The 12,870-nt window shown below is 36.2% G+C and overlaps 5 protein-coding genes across 5 annotated transcripts; 3 read left to right on the forward strand and 2 right to left on the reverse strand.

The window, feature by feature from the left end:
* Nucleotides 1-1,338: 1,338 nt before the first annotated feature.
* Nucleotides 1,339-3,679, forward strand: EV154DRAFT_421878 (uncharacterized protein; the record flags this gene model as incomplete). Its single annotated transcript, XM_051596059.1, has 6 exons — nt 1,339-1,467; nt 1,527-1,644; nt 1,704-1,810; nt 1,866-2,810; nt 2,880-2,924; nt 2,987-3,679. The coding sequence occupies 6 exons, from the start codon at nt 1,339-1,341 to the stop codon at nt 3,677-3,679; spliced, it is 2,037 nt and encodes a 678-aa protein (XP_051456943.1).
* A 937-nt stretch (nt 3,680-4,616) lies between these two features.
* EV154DRAFT_249718 (uncharacterized protein) lies at nt 4,617-5,208 on the forward strand. Its single transcript, XM_051594604.1, has one exon. The coding sequence runs from the start codon at nt 4,695-4,697 to the stop codon at nt 5,073-5,075; it is 381 nt and encodes a 126-aa protein (XP_051456944.1). The 5' UTR covers nt 4,617-4,694; the 3' UTR covers nt 5,076-5,208.
* Nucleotides 5,209-5,748: 540 nt separating this feature from the next.
* EV154DRAFT_511230 (uncharacterized protein) lies at nt 5,749-6,274 on the reverse strand. The gene has a single exon (XM_051601788.1). It carries the CDS (start codon nt 6,252-6,254, stop codon nt 5,805-5,807), a length of 450 nt encoding a protein of 149 aa, XP_051456945.1. The 5' UTR covers nt 6,255-6,274; the 3' UTR covers nt 5,749-5,804.
* Nucleotides 6,275-7,820: 1,546 nt separating this feature from the next.
* Nucleotides 7,821-8,200, reverse strand: EV154DRAFT_421978 (glutaredoxin-1; the record flags this gene model as incomplete). The annotated part of the gene is made up of 2 exons (XM_051596064.1): nt 7,821-8,044; nt 8,125-8,200. The coding sequence occupies 2 exons, from the start codon at nt 8,198-8,200 to the stop codon at nt 7,821-7,823; spliced, it is 300 nt and encodes a 99-aa protein (XP_051456946.1).
* Nucleotides 8,201-8,586: 386 nt separating this feature from the next.
* On the forward strand, nt 8,587-11,306 carry EV154DRAFT_511236 (uncharacterized protein). Its single transcript, XM_051601789.1, has 2 exons — nt 8,587-9,757; nt 9,827-11,306. The coding sequence occupies exons 1-2, from the start codon at nt 8,696-8,698 to the stop codon at nt 11,159-11,161; spliced, it is 2,397 nt and encodes a 798-aa protein (XP_051456947.1). The 5' UTR covers nt 8,587-8,695; the 3' UTR covers nt 11,162-11,306.
* Nucleotides 11,307-12,870: the final 1,564 nt, after the last annotated feature.

The following is a 12,870-nucleotide window of genomic DNA, read 5'->3' on the forward strand; positions in this document are numbered from 1 at the left end:
ACTAATCCCAATGCCCATAAAAAAATGTGCTGTTTCATTAAACAGAGTAATCAACGCATGCGTGCTGTGCCATACATCTTTTACTTTCTGGATCACTTAATTTTGAGTCTTTATACGTATCAATCTATCTACAAGTATTAATATTTAAACAAATCTTACCTTCATTCTTTTTATTAAAATAAATAGTCAACTTTAACGTATTTAAGGATTACACTTGTATAAATGAAAGTTTTTTATATGGTTGAAGGCCGAAAGGGAAAGCTAATTTTAAAACATACACCACCGTAATAACGCATTTAATCCCCCCCTCCCCTTTTTTTTTGAGTAAATGGGTAAACACTTACTAAACTTCGTCCAAATGGACAGCTCGGGCGAGAAAATATAGCCTTGGTGTTAACAATAAGGAAAGGTTTTCCAAGACTAGCCACGAGGAAGGTAACTATTTGTGCTGTCTTAACATACGTTCTGTCAGAAATGCCACAGACTAGAACAAGAAGATAAGCCTTCTGTAATTTTTAATTATAGACAGTCAGATTAATCACTGTCGCTGTTCTTGGTTGTCACTCATGTAGTTGGTGGTAAAGATAAACCTCATAACGACCAAGGTATGTCATTAAATCCAAGCCACTCTGAAGGCAGATACATATATGACTGTAATAATAATAAGAAGGAAACGTTTTGAAATTCTCTCATCAACCAAGATGACTACACATGCAAATAGTGATTTGCATAAACAGCTAGACATGTATGACAGCTTCGCACACCTCATGTGATTTAAATCATGGGCCTGTAAAGAAAGAAAAGTAGCTCTGATTCTTGTTCGCCACCAGGACTGAAAATGATGTCAATTTAAATGAAGAGGAGGTAGGTGGTGGTAGGGGCACGTTACTAGGAGAATGCGTCATTTGGCAGTGACATGTATAAAATCTATATCCCCGACGGGATTTTTTTGCATTGATCTGTTATTTTTGTAAACCCGAATTATAATCCCTCTTTGATTCAGAATCGTGTATTGGTGGAAGTGTGATTTTATTGAACAGGTTTGAGTTTAATGATTGTAAATAAAAAAAAAGGGGGGGGTTTGCATCTGACTCTATCATTTCCCTTTTTAAGTGGTCACCTGTGATACAATAAAATCCAAGTATTTGTTTGGTTCTTTTTTCTCTCTCTCTCTCTCTTTTTTTTTTATTTATTTTCTTCTTGACATAAGAGCTATGAAGCTATATCGTGCAGAAACAGGTTGTAGTGTACAATGGGAAAACAACTCGCTCAAGGACATTGAGACGTAAGTCATTGGCTTTATCTCCACAACATATTTATATTAATAATGTCATTAGCATGGAGCAATTATACCAAACCATTGAACAATATACACACATTGCACCTGAAAACCAAATATTAATCACGAGCTATGGCAATATTGTTAAAACAGACAATGTGCAACAAGTACTTCAAGCTACCGGAAAAGTAAAAACATAAAATTGTCAAACTTTTTTTTTTTGTGAGACTTTAACATTTCTTAAAAGGACGAATATCTTGTATTTTGTTACAACAGAGAATGGTTATCTAAAAAACCTGCTCAAATGTCGGATTTGCTGGCCAAAGAGTTTCCCAAGTTACAGCCTGAAATTGTTTCATTTAATGGTAATATAAGCTTTCCTTTACAAGAAAGAAAAGCTTACAAATTTATTTTGCATAAATAGGATTAGGTCATCTAAAACAAATAGGGCAGCAATTAAACAAAAAAACAGTGGATGAAAATTGTGAAGCTTACGCCACATTATTCAAAAATCTCTATTCTTATAGCGGAGTAAGTAGTAAAAAGAAGAAGAAAATGCGAAACATTAAAAGTTTGTTTCATTTAGTCACTGATGGAAGGCATACAAACACATGCAAAAATAGCTTCGGACACTGTAGAAGAGCAGAAAATGCAGACAATGGCTCTTAACGTTGCCCTGGAGAACCTCAACTCTCATATTGGATCGGGCACAAGAAAAGTACAAGCGTACTTGGAAGTTGCCAAAAAGGAACTGGCAAGGCAAAATGGGTTGTTAAAGTCATTAAACAACGATATCAACATTCTACGCCACACATCCATTCATAAAGCAATCCTTGATAAATTGGACAATGGTGACGAGAGATTGAAATTACTGGATTTTGTTGATTTAGATCGTATTGGTTCCATACATACCGAATCTAAACAACTCTACAACAATTTAAAGAAAAAATCCCATGAATTAGCAAAAGTCACACGAGAATTAGCTAATCATCAAAAAGATTTGTTGGACCATGTGGGAAAAAGCAGCAATCTGCAATCGCTTGATGCAACTCTATCCGACGTTAAATCTATTGCCAAAACTGCACAAGAATGTAGTGATGATATCAGTAAAAGTATACCAAAGGTTGAAGACACCATCAATAAGTTGACGAGCGATTCAGTTTCTATTGCATTTAGCAATATGTCATTAAATACACGTCGTAATTCCGCTTCCTCGTCTCCCGTGTCATTCTCAATGGCCAAAAAGAAATTTGACTCTCTCAACCATTTGGCGATCTATCAATTTGATGATCCTATTTACAAATTAGTCAAATATGATACTATCATGCGCCAAAATGTTTCTAATCTCATCAAGTCTAAATACTCATCTATCTCAGAATTTTTTTTAAATATGAGTATTGTATCTGGTATACAGGACTGTATTGTTGAGATGGAACATGATACTGCAGAAGAATTAGACCGTTTAAATCTTTTCAAGAAGAAGTACGGTAAAAATGACCTGGAAAGTGTCAGACAGGTCGCATTTGCGTATGTAAGTAGGAACATATTAACAACTGAGGAATGACCGGATTTAACCTTTTTTTGTTTGTTTATATTACAGGGAGCTTTGTTGATTGAATTGGTCCGAAGGAGAGAGTACAAAAACGTAGGTTTATAAAAATAGAGTTTTTTGGAGAACATAAAAAGATTAAAATTTCACAAATGTAGATTATCGTTAAAAACTCAAACTTACTAGCGGACCTTCTCTCTGATTACCGCAGTGTTGAGGAAAAGAGACGAGAGCAGTTTAAACGCATCGTATCAAAGTCACTTCCGTTCAGATTTGCCGATCTTGACAAACCTTCACCGCAAAGTGAAGTCAATTTAAATCTAGTAAAAGATCACAACGAAACTACGCTCGAAAAAGGTGATATCACCGAATTTATTTCACTACTCAATACAGTATATGTACAGCCCGTGAGTGTATCTCCTAGTAAAAAGCCATCCTTTGCAACTGTTACAAGCCCAAAAAGATCGATTCATTCCAATAGAATTGAAGAAAATCCTATTCTGGTATTTTTAAATGCCATGTTTACCCAAATGAATGACCTGAAGTCTGATTTTTTAAAGACGCTTGAATCCAATTGTAAGTTTTTAATTTTTATTATATATTGTATAGTTTCCCTGATTGCATACTACTATTTAGTTTTCACGCTTCAAAAAATTGATGCCGCAGTTATGCAGCAGCTAATAGAAGCCGATGACCACCAAGATAAAGATTATGATTCTCCCTCAAAACCCACAAGTGCGTCCAGCTCATCAAATTCATCCACGTTTTCTGTTGTAGAGGATGATAAAGCCAAATTCCTAAAGCAGGACCAAGAAATTGAAGAACTCAAACAAGCATTGGCAAAGGTATAAAAAAATGACATAAGAGAAATCTAAAGTAGATCATTGACTTTTTCCTCTATTTCAAGGCCGAAAATGAGAAGGAAGATTTGGAGAACCAAGTGCAAAAGCTTGATCAAATCAATCAAACTTTAGAACAAAATCGAAGGAGTGTAAGTTTTTTTCTGTTTATTATCAACTTATGTTAACGTCTCAGTCTTTAGTTTATCAATGAACTTAAAAATAAAGACAAGTCGATTGATTTTCGCATTGCAAGTGTGGAAGAAGATTTCCAAAACAAGGCAAGTCCCCTATACCTAAGGCAATCATGCTACTCGTGTAAAACTGACTCCTTTTCTTTTTCCAGATTTCGGATTTACAGTTCGCTCTTGAGGAAGAGAAACGTATGAAGAAAAATTTAGAGATAGAACATGCTTCGGAAATGAATTCCATCCGATGTGAACATAAATTGCAAATCGATCAATTAAAGGCACAGCTTCTAAAAGAAAAACAAGGCCAAACCAATGCGGTCAATGAAAAAATTGAAATTCAGCAACGCAATGAAAACTTGCAGGAGGTTGTGGCTTCCTTAAAATCTAACATTGAATCCGAACGATCAACGCACGAGGAGGAGTTAATGAAAAAACAATCAGAAAAAGATGCATTGGAAACAGTAATAGCGGAAATCAAGCTTGTCCAGGAGAAAACCAAAGCGATGGTTAATCGTACACAAGAAGATTGGTTTACCAAAAGTGAAGAATTACAAGAGGTCAAGATGGAACTTGAGACACTGGAAAAGGCTGTATGGAACCTTTTAGAAAGGTTCATCTACCCAAAAACCAACGTCAATTATGATTGTGATCTTGAAAGTTGTATTCTTTTATTTAAAGAAAAGCTGGAAGAATGGACAAAACAGTTTGAGGGTCTCAAAAATGTAAAGTAATTCAAGGTGGGAAAAATAGGATCTTAATTAACCGAAATTTTCTGTATGTAGAAGCACAAAGACTTGAACGATGAGGTTACAGCATTCTCCGCGACGTACAAAAATATGACGGATGAGCATGAAGAGTGGCGATCCATTGGAAGCCATATGGCAGAGAAGCTGGAGGAGTATCGTAAAAATGTGATTTATGAACTTGTGCTTAAGCTTCAATTACCTATGGATGAAGCAGAGATTTATACACTATCAAGAAATCTGACACCCAGTGACGATGACGCAGCCATATGGAATCAGGTTCTTCAACTGTCATCTGCTGTGAGTAACCAAAAGGTCGTGACACGAATTATGGAAAAGTCCAAATCACAGTATGACATGATTGAACAATCCAAGGCACAATACAAAACATTAAAAGGTAAGTATTCATTTCTTTTATTTAATTATTTAGGTGAAAGAACACACACACATATATCAAAAATCAAATTTTTTTAATATACGGTCTAGATAAATATCGACGTCTTTTCCACAACAGTTCCGAGAAAATCTCGTTTAGAAAGTATGTTACTCATTATCATAAACACCATCATCATCATCATAGTTTTCAACATGAATAAAATAACTAAACACATTTTAAAAAAAAACTTTTTTTTTACAGCTTCAAGGTCGGTGATGTTGCTCTGTTTCTTCCGACGCGTAACTCTACCGGTAAACCCTGGGCTGCTTTTAATATTAATGCACCGCATTATTTTTTAAATTTTGATGACACAACACAACCAAGCAAGGAGTGGATCGTTGCAAGAATTGTGTCCATGACGGAACATACTGTCGATGAAAATAATCCCGAGTCAAACCCATATGCACTCGCACATGGTTTGAGATACTACAATTTGCAAGTGGAAAGTTGGCGTGCTAATCGTCCTTCACAACACAAGAACAAAAAGCGAACTATTGAGCCCGATTCCGGTCTGGCTTCTCTCGCTTCATCTACACCAATGATTCCTACAAGCCCTCCTCAAAAGAGACCCTCTTTTAGTGCAGCAGCTTCATCCAACAATATCGTTCATAGTTACGTAAACAAATAGTCCCCGAGACAAGTTTTTTAATTTTTTTTTTTTGTATGAACCCTCCCCTCCCCCATCCCCTTACACAACTTCGAAACATGGCTTTATGAATCACAAAAAGCAAAATATATTTTTTTTAATTAGATTATTTGATACAATATTAATATACGAGATTAACAATAAAAGCAGCAGTTCCTGCGATAGTTCTGAAGGCTTGGACTTTGTTCCATTTTTCCATAAGTGCATAGACTTCATTACGATCATAACTGTCACCCAACTTTTGTAATGCAAATAACTGGTTATTGATGGGTGCAATAAACAAGAGAGTAAAAGGGAAACTGACAAAAGTTAAGATGGAAGTATACAAAAACTTCTTGTCGTTAGTTCGGTAATAACAAGCTGCGTTGGCTGCTGTACCAATAAAGATACTGGCTATAGCCATCTTGGAAGCGTTGTTATATGTCTTGACAAAGGAAGGCAATGGATCCTTGCTGGCCTTGATGGCAGGAACACTGACACCGTTCATGGTGAGCCCAATACCTGAAAAGACTCCGTTGGCAAATAAACCGATGGATCGAGGATAATAGATCAGTGTTGATAAAGATGTCATTTTTTTTTTTAAAGTATAAGATGAAGAGGTAAATGAATCTGGTAATAAATCCTGCATTATATATATGCGCCCCGGGATTAAGAAGCCCTATACGGTACGTTTAATTATCCGTTGCCGTTATGATTCAAAATTATTTTTTTTCTCCCCGTGATAAGGAAAATATCGCGCCACTCTGTCATATATCAAAAACCCTTGTGTAATCTATCTTGAGAAAATGCATGCAAGTTTATGAGTATATTAAATAAAATTTTGGTCATTATAAACCTTGTGAAATGGTATTATGGCTTATATGATAAAAATAAGTAAAAAAAAAAACTAGTGTCTATAAGAGTGTACCAACAATGCATTATGGGGGATACATTCTCCATTGAAGGGAAAGCAGTGAATAAAATTTCAGCTTTAAATAATAAAGACTAACCTCGCAAAACTTTGCTTTTTTACGTTGACTTTTTGTGATGACGGCAATGGTCAACTTCTTCGTGTTGATAAAGTAAATCCCATTTGTTTTGGGAAAGCAATGAAGAGTTGACACTAGGCCTTCACACCAAGACCGTCCAGACGGTTTTTTGACCGTCCGGACGATTTTGATTTCCTATTATAGATTCTCAATTTAGAAATAAATCGTTCGACCCAAAAGTGCAGGATCGACTCCCGTCCATGTCCTGCACTTCGACCCGATTCTCAAAAAGGAAATCTTAATTCACAAAACAGTAAAAAGCAGACAGTTAAGCGTGTTGGCATTTTAGAAATACGTCAGCTGAATATTCTTATTTGTTGTACAAATGGATATAAATTGCTAAAATCATTTTTGGACCAAAAACCGTCCGGACGCCTAAAAACCGTCTGGACGGTCTTGGTGTGAAGGCCTACTATCTAAACAAATCTTTCGATCTGCATATTGGCTTTTGATATGCTAGTAAGTCTATAAAAAGCAACTACCTGTTCCAATTTTGGCAAGAAGAGTTCCACCTTTCGTGAAACCCTTCCCATTTTTATGCTTATATGCTTCGTTATCACTTAAGTTTAGTTACCCATACGGTGGGTATCTCCGTGACTCTATTATATTTATAAGGCCAAGGTTATAGTAGGAACCTCAAATAGATACTTTTATACAGACTCGTTCATTCAAGTCAAGTAACATATTTCAGTAAGTCAGAAATCAAAACTTGACAGAGGTAACGGTAATTAACCTGTCAATACTGAATCAAGAAGCAAATTATGATTACAGGCACACTTTATGAATCCATCTACCCTAGCTTTGCGGTCCATAGAGCTATGTAAAAATAATCAAATTGATGAATGATCATTACAAAAATATTCGGAGCAGTTTTTATAGCTGATAGCATTCTAGAATTTACATACACGCCTTTGAAAAGGAGACATGACAAACTTAGACTTAAGAAGCAAATAACGCGCTAGTAAAGTTTTTTTTCTTTTCTTTTTAGATCTGGTTTAGAGGCGATGTGATTGGTCGAGTTTCATCAATGACTAATTCACAGAACCCTTTTGCAACAAAAATCAAATTACTGCGAGTAGGAAATATAATTTATTGAACAATATGGAAATTTAAAGCAAGAGCTTCTTGAGAGAACCGTTAGCCTTAGCAGCGAGCAAATCGTCACAGCCACCAATGTGTTGTTGGTTGATGAAAATGTTGGGAACAGTACGTTGACCAGTCTTTTCAGCAAGGTATTGTTGGACAGCAGAACCGTTGCTCTCCTTGTCGAGTTCCATAACAAAGAACTCGACACCGAATTCCTTCAAAACAGCCTTTGCCTTGACACAGTAAGCTAAATATGTATACAAAAAAAAATTAATCCACTAGTCACTCGGGGCTGTGGCACGCGACCGTATCATTTAGAAAACTTACGACAATAAGACTTGGAGAAGACAACAACCTTGTTGCTTTCAATAATTTTTTCAACGAGTTCTTGTACTTGAGCCATTTCTTCTTTTGTGATTGGTGTTGATGATAAAAAGGATCCCATTAGTCAGAAAAAAAAAAGTGTAGGAAACTTTTTTTTTTAAAGATCGGTTTGATTCCAACTCAGTACGTCATCTCAAGGTACAAGTAAAAGTATGACTTGGGTAATGTATTAGCCGCAGCAAATAATATAGCTCCTAATTGCCACTAAGAATTGATCAATTGATTATGACAGAGACACAATTGAATCATAATGAAAGTACCCTTGAACATTGAGGGGTATGTGGGGATAAATATGAATAACAGTGCCTGTAAATAATGAGCGTGTGACATGATTGGGCCAATCGGGTAAGAATTTTCTATTATTGGTTACTAAAAAAAAAAGATGGTAAGATTATTATTTATTCCCCCAGTTCTTTTCTGTATTTTTCTATTATTTTTTTTTTTTTGATCAACAAAATAGTTGTAAAACCAAGCAATGTCACAATCACAGTTGTTTGGAGTACCGTCTAATTTAATGTCCTCAAAGAAGACATTAAGACGTAACTCTTCTCCTAGTATTGACGAGGCTTATTTTAGTTCTAGTTCTGGAAGTTTTTCAGAAGCTGTAACTTTTTCACCCATGCCTTCTCCTACTACTTCAACAACCAGTGCAGCTCGTACTCACCAGCACCGACTTAATGCTGCTCAGGAGCAAAGAACTTACCGAGACAGTTGCCAGAGACTGATTTCGCACATTGCTTCGGTTGCTACTATTTGTCAAGATTTGAAGCATGCCAATAAGGAGAAATTCCCAATTTTTTATCCCATGAACACCAACAATAAGCCCACTATCAACCGTTCTCAAACATTGGATGTGGATAATCATGGATCAGTCATTATGGATGCTGTACGCAGATCCTCCGTCACAGCTACTCCTGATTTTGTGAGACAATTAGAACAACACCGATTATTGTCTCAAGAATTAAATATTCTTGGCTTAGAAATGAAGATTGGACATTCAAGTACTGATATTAGTACTTTGGAATCAAAATCTATCGCCAATTTGCTTTCTGAACGTTTGGACCAAAGTCTCAAGCATTTAGAAAGATTACATGCTCGTGTAGCTGATACTTCTTCTAAAGTATTAGTCACTGGTGATTTAAACTCTGGTAAATCCACTTTTGTCAATGCTTTATTGAAGAGAGAAATTTTGCCCGCTGATCAGCAACCTTGTACAAGTGTATTTTGTGAAGTTTTGGATGCCATGTTAAATGATGGTCTTGAACAGGTCCATGCTATTCCTACCGTTGAAAAATATAACCGTCTTGATCCTAATACCTATCATATCATTGAAATGCGTCACTTGTATAAAGTCATCACTGAAGATTATGAACATTATAAGATGCTCAAGATTTATGCAAATGATGCTAGAACCACACAAGAAAGTTTACTTCACAATGGTGTCGTTGATATCGCATTAATTGATTCTCCCGGTTTAAACACAGACTCTGTTAAAACAACCGCTGTCTTTGCCCGTCAAGAAGAAATCGATGTTGTTGTTTTTGTTGTGAGTGCTGAGAACCACTTCACTCTCTCCGTACGTAAACTACAGACATACGAGCTAGAATGTTAGATATTGATTTTTTTTTCTTTTTTGTAACAATAGGGAAAAGAATTCTTATGGAATGCAGCAAATGAAAAGACCCATATCTTCATTGTTGTCAACCGCTTCGATTCTATCCGTGATAAAGATCGTTGTAAGCGTTTAATTTTAGAACAAATTCGTCAACTTTCACCCGCAACCTATGCCGATGCCGATGATTTAGTTCATTTTGTTAGTGCCGGTAATGTCGACCTGGAACCTGGATCACGCAAATTAGATGCACCTGACTTTGCTCGCCTTGAGCAACGTCTTCGTGCTTTTGTATTGGAGAACCGTACAAAGTCCAAATTGATGCCTGCTAAAAACTATTTGGTCAACTTATTGACGGATATCACCATCTTGGCCGAAACGAACAGTAAGAAATCATCGGATGAATATGCACAAGCCACCATGGAATTGGAAAAAGATCTTCCCGCCTATCAGCACTTGTTAAATGTACGTGATCGTGTCCTTGATCAAGTTGAAAAGGTTGCTGAAAAGGCCGTCTTATCAGTTCAAGCTCATGCTCAAAACAAGTTGAACCAAGCTGTTGAGAATGTAGGAAACGCCATTAATACCATCGAATACCCTGGCATTTTACTCATCTGGCAATATGCCCAAGATATTGCCGACTCCATGGTCCAGAAATTGCAAAAGGATGTTCGTCAAGAAGAAACTCATGCTCGTCAAGAAACTGCTGTTTGTCTTGAACGTCTTCATAGTATGGGTACTGAGCATTTAGGTGCTTATCCTTTGGCTGCAGATGCTCAAAAGGTCTGCGTCAAGAATAGAGACCATCGTGTCAATATTACCGTAGAAGCCACCGATTTCTTTGACCTTGTTTTGGATGACAAGTTGTCTGGTCTTGCCTTATCTGGTGGTGCTGCTGCTATGGTTGGTGGTCGTATGCTTGGCTTCAAGGATGCTGTTACCAGTATGTGTAGTGTCTCCAACATCATGAGCGGCCCTAATGTTCGCCGTTGGGTCATCCCCGTGGTTGGTGTTGCCAGTATTGGTTTCCTTGTTTATGTTGTAAGTGATATGCGTAATGCTGTCGAACGTAAATTGGTCAAGAAGTTTAAGACTGAAGCTCGTGAATCTGAATATGTCGAGCGCCATAGTATCCGTGTTGCTCGTGAATCTCGTAAAGTTTTGAGAGTCGAAGGCTGGGAAATCCAAAATAGAATCCAAAAGGCCATTGAACAAAAGGAACAAAAGCGTAGTGATACAGAAGCTGTAGCCCTTTCTTCAAAGGAAACCGCTGAATATTTCGCTGCTGTTCTTGATAAGTCCGGCTTGTTGCTTGAAAAGGTAGAGATGGTTCAAACAGATCCTCATCATCTCGTTAAGGAAGCTTAATTTTTTGTTCCTTTCCCTTTTCTTTTTTTTTTCTCTCTTTCATATATGCTTATCCCCTCTTTTATTATTTATATTTCATCCCCTATCATTTCTATAAAATAAAATAAAATGAAGTAGTGTCTTTTTATCTACCATTTATCACTAATGCATGATTTCGTGTCATCATATATGTTTTCAAGTTCAACCGCATGCATCATAAGTGGTGGTACAACAGCTTGTGGTAACGATATTTCAAACGCGCTTGTTTAACATAAATGTTGTTCGGGCCGGGTGGCGATTTTTAACTAAGGCCATTATTAAAAGAGAAGATAAAAAAAAAATCGTTTGTTCTTTAGTTTGGGATTCGGATGTAAATGATGAAAGGCTGAAGTTTAGGACTGGGTTACCAGACTGGCTTTGGTTCAGCTTAGGACTGGGTTACCAGACTAAGTGCTGTCGTTTAGACTATGTAGTAGAGTAATCTATTATGTAGAATGATTTTTGGGATCAGATGGCCTCCTACCTTCTCGTGGTTGATCCTGTTAAACAAAATTTTTTTTGTGAACTAAAAGGAGCCTTTTCCGCCATCATTATTATTAACGTAATCTAATAAAAATGTATATTTAAACACTTCTGAAAAACTGCTTTTTATCTAGGGAAAAAAAATTTAAAATGTTGATCAAAATGACTACGCCGTTTATAATACTAAAGCTGTCTTTACCTTGATTGTATATTCAATAGGAAGATATTATGGGATCATACACATCATAAGAAAAACCATGAAGGAAGGATGATTATACAGACACCACATTTTTCCACCTTGAATTTATTTTGGGACACCATTTTTTCCCATACCTCCCTATTACTTTGCATAGTTGTTTATACTGCGTCAATATCCTATAACAATCCATTGAAAACATGCTTTTGATTACGGTTTTACTTTGAATTCCATAAGAAATAGTTTTAGAATCTTCACGACAGAAAGGAAGCCACGAAGACCTGCTCAAATTACCTTTTGCGATCTTAACATACACTGTACTTGACGTCTTACAAAGTAAACATAAAAACACAAATGTTATTTCCTTAAAACTAAGTATGTACATAAACCACCCAATTATATCTACTGTATTGACCATGAATACGTCCAAAAACCAAGTAAAAATACTTTAAGTGGTCAATTGAGGATCAAAAAAGTGACCAATTGACGGCGGAAATACAGTATAGCTTTAGCTTCCAGATAAATTGTTAGTGCATCACATGTAATGAAGCATATGTATTAACTCATTCAGCAAATAGTAGGAAATTTTTCTAATTGTCATGAAAAAGTTGTCAGTTGGCATAACAACTGTCATCGTATATAAACTTTCTACCCGTTTTTGTATACTATCCATTTATGGTGACCACATTTATAGACATAATGAGTCAGGACGGTCCGCTGTTAGCCGAAGGTGCTATGTTTCTATTAATACAAAGTACTAATCTTATTCGAGTACCATTGTCCTTTGATGGCATAAATCCTTGTGGGAGGACGTTCACAACAGTTAATGTATACACAACAAAGCCGCTACGCTCAATTTACATCACAACTAAGTTTTTTTTTTTTTATTCATATTACGCCATGTTCTTGTATATTTTTATATAATTATATTTCATAATCGATTAAAACCCATTCCAACTTCTTTGTTTTATATTGATTTTCATTCCTTTTCTTTCATTGTTAAAAAGTTACA

The sequence above is a fragment of the Mucor mucedo genome (assembly GCF_025094135.1).
Source record: "Mucor mucedo strain NRRL 3635 chromosome Unknown EV154scaffold_54, whole genome shotgun sequence".
NCBI classification, from domain to species: Eukaryota; Fungi; Mucoromycota; class Mucoromycetes; order Mucorales; family Mucoraceae; genus Mucor; species Mucor mucedo.

Excerpts from the sequence above, each read along its gene's own strand:
- EV154DRAFT_249718 (XM_051594604.1), top strand. The coding sequence starts at position 4,695 with ATGACGGATGAGCATGAAGAGTGGCGATCCATTGGAAGCCATATGGCA.
- EV154DRAFT_511230 (XM_051601788.1), bottom strand. The coding sequence starts at position 6,254 with ATGACATCTTTATCAACACTGATCTATTATCCTCGATCCATCGGTTTA.
- EV154DRAFT_511236 (XM_051601789.1), top strand. The coding sequence starts at position 8,696 with ATGTCCTCAAAGAAGACATTAAGACGTAACTCTTCTCCTAGTATTGAC. Across the intron at positions 9,758-9,826 it reads AGAACCACTTCACTCTCTCC|GGAAAAGAATTCTTATGGAA; the intron begins GTACGTAAACTA and ends TTGTAACAATAG.